The sequence below is a fragment of the Sardina pilchardus genome, chromosome 18, assembly GCF_963854185.1.
Source record: "Sardina pilchardus chromosome 18, fSarPil1.1, whole genome shotgun sequence".
NCBI classification, from domain to species: Eukaryota; Metazoa; Chordata; class Actinopteri; order Clupeiformes; family Clupeidae; genus Sardina; species Sardina pilchardus.
Window position 1 is genome coordinate 28550817 of NC_085011.1, and position 2500 is coordinate 28553316.

Genomic DNA, 2500 nt, shown 5'->3' on the forward strand with positions numbered 1-2500 from the left:
CTAGTTTCAACTGCTTTGGATAAATACAAATTGGGTTGAGTCATGCTGGCCGGGTGGCCAACGATTTGGGAAGATTCTTATGCGAGACGGCAATGCTTAGAAGGTGGTATAAAACAGGCTCCAACCTATTTGAATTTACACCAAGACTGGGAGATGGTCTAATGATAGGTAACACAATAAGGCTCTCTGTAAATTCCACCATCTCCCAAATCACTCTGACGGTTTGATTCATTGTTTAGCAAAACTATTACACACCACAGCACAGGGCTAGAAATCAGTGGCGTCACCATCAAATTATAAGGTGACGTTATCTGGCAGACCACAGCCACCATAAGCTACCATCACACAGACACCCCAGATAGAGCAGAAAAACTTCATCTTGATTTCAACTGCCGCTTGAACGCCAATTATGTTCTATGAGAGTAGCATTTAGTACTTAGTAACATATCCTAGTCGCTTTGACTATACCTTAGCAAGGCACTTAACCTCGCACTGCTCCCCGAGCGCCGCTGGTTGGGCAGGCAGCTCACTGCCCTGGGTTAGTGTGTGATTGACCTCACTGTGTGCTCACTGTGTGCTGTGTGTGTTCACTAATTCGGTAAAATTGGGTTAAATGCAGAGAACGGATTTCCCTCACGGGATCAAAAAAGGATATACTATACTATACTTGATTGTTAACACAGATCAATGTCAACTGTACATGGCTCATGGGCTCTTATGTCAGCCATCTTAGAAAGGACTGGAGTAGACTGCTCTGTAATCGTTACAAAATGTGTGTGATGGACTTATATCTTTTTACACAAACGAGCCAAGTCCACTGCTGACTTGCGAAGTCAAGCTGATATGCCTTCAGGCGTTTTCGCTTTGTGAAACAGTGCTCAGAGGCAATTAAAGGAGAGACAGTTTCTGAGACAGAAAGAGAGAAAATGAACACAAAGCGCATGGGAGAATAAAACAAGCATGGTTCAGGGGGACGGGGCTTTTAATATCTGATATCCTGTGCTTTTTGTTCGCAAAATTAAAAAAAAAAAGAAAAAAAAAACAACTCACCCTTAAAATGCTCTGTGTCTCTTTCCACTTATTGGTCCACTCCTGGGTCAGCTGCAGGACCTGCGAAACAGAGAGGGCCTTAACGAAGTGAGAAAAGAGACAGAGCGACGCGCACTGGGAAATAAACGTTATCAGCCCAGCCTCCCCTCAACAGCCCAGCCTCTCCTGCGCCATGTGTGAACACCACGGCCATCAGCACTTTAATTGGAGGAAGGAGAGTGTGAAAAAGCTCATTATCTGGAGTGGCCAAACACAAAGAAGGACAACGCACAGGCTCCCTTCCTTGTCTTGTTAAGGAACTAGCACGCAGGGTGATTTTAGGCCAACAGGCACGGCTCTTATTTAAACAAAATCACATCCAGTCAAACATGTGTGAAAGGGAGGCAGCAGGGGTCAAACACATCTAAAACAATGACTCATCATTCTCACACACACACACACACACACACACACACAAACACACACACGTTTTTCTGTGGAAACTATTGGTTCCCTAAGGCAGAGAGACTAGCTTAAAGGCAGTAGGGAAAAATCCCATTAAGAGGTTTGCTACTTGACGAAATCTCATAAACACGTCCCCAACAGGTGTAGGCCACCTACAGGCGCATCATTCACACCTTTGCCTTTGCCACCTGTTCACCTGAGGCTAGTGGTAGCACTCACCCGAGCCTCGTTACGATGAAGCTTCTCCTCAACACTGGCTCCCAGTCTAGGGCCCACCGGGGACACCTGTAGAAACAAGTGTGTGTGTGTGCGTGTGTGTAAGAGAGCGAGAGACACTGCTGTGAGCAAACCACACACTTGATGCCGAGAAAAACACAAGAAAACAAACAAATAAAGCTAAACAAGCTGTGTGTCTGGCTGTGCCGGTGCAGATGATACTACTGACTGTGACAGTGCAGATGCTGTTAGTGTAAACAAACTGCGTGGTGGAACACTCTCAAATATATATACTTACACAAATCCAACCCACAGACATTTCCCAATTCCACCCCATCTTTATCCCCCACTTGTTTCACTGTCCTGTACCTGAATAAATATACATCTACATTTATCCTTGGAAAAACAGGAAACATATTCAAGCTACAATATAGAGGACACCTTAGGCAAAAATGAATACTACATCAATTAATAGCATAATCACAATACTACTGAATGAAGCCAGAAAGCCTAAAAAATATACAGTCCTTTATCATCACACTAGAATGGCCGCTGGGCATTATGCTGAAGTGAGTTAGCGGTTCATACGTGGGCTCCCTGCGCCAGAAGAGCCTTCAGGTGGGCGATCTCATCCCTGAGCTCACGGATGATCTTCACATTGCCGTCCTCGTTCACCGTGGGCTGGTTCATGATGTTCTTGACACGGTTGGCGTAGCGGAGCGTGTTGAGGGTCTCGCCGTAGTTCAAGTGGGCCGGGGAAATGGCTACGAGAGGAGTTTGAGATGGGTTA

The 2500-nt window shown here is 45.6% G+C and overlaps 1 protein-coding gene across 1 annotated transcript in view; it reads right to left on the reverse strand.

Annotated features, from left to right (window-relative positions):
• kif16bb (kinesin family member 16Bb) overlaps positions 1 to 2500 on the reverse strand; it is a 73130-nt gene that overhangs the window by 51572 nt on the left and 19058 nt on the right. Inside the window, exons 10-12 of the mRNA XM_062519202.1 lie at positions 2299 to 2474; positions 1714 to 1779; positions 1051 to 1110 (exon numbers count right to left, since the gene is read on the reverse strand). Of these exons, the coding sequence (XP_062375186.1) occupies positions 1051 to 1110; positions 1714 to 1779; positions 2299 to 2474 (302 nt within the window). The remainder of the gene's footprint in view (positions 1 to 1050; positions 1111 to 1713; positions 1780 to 2298; positions 2475 to 2500) is intronic.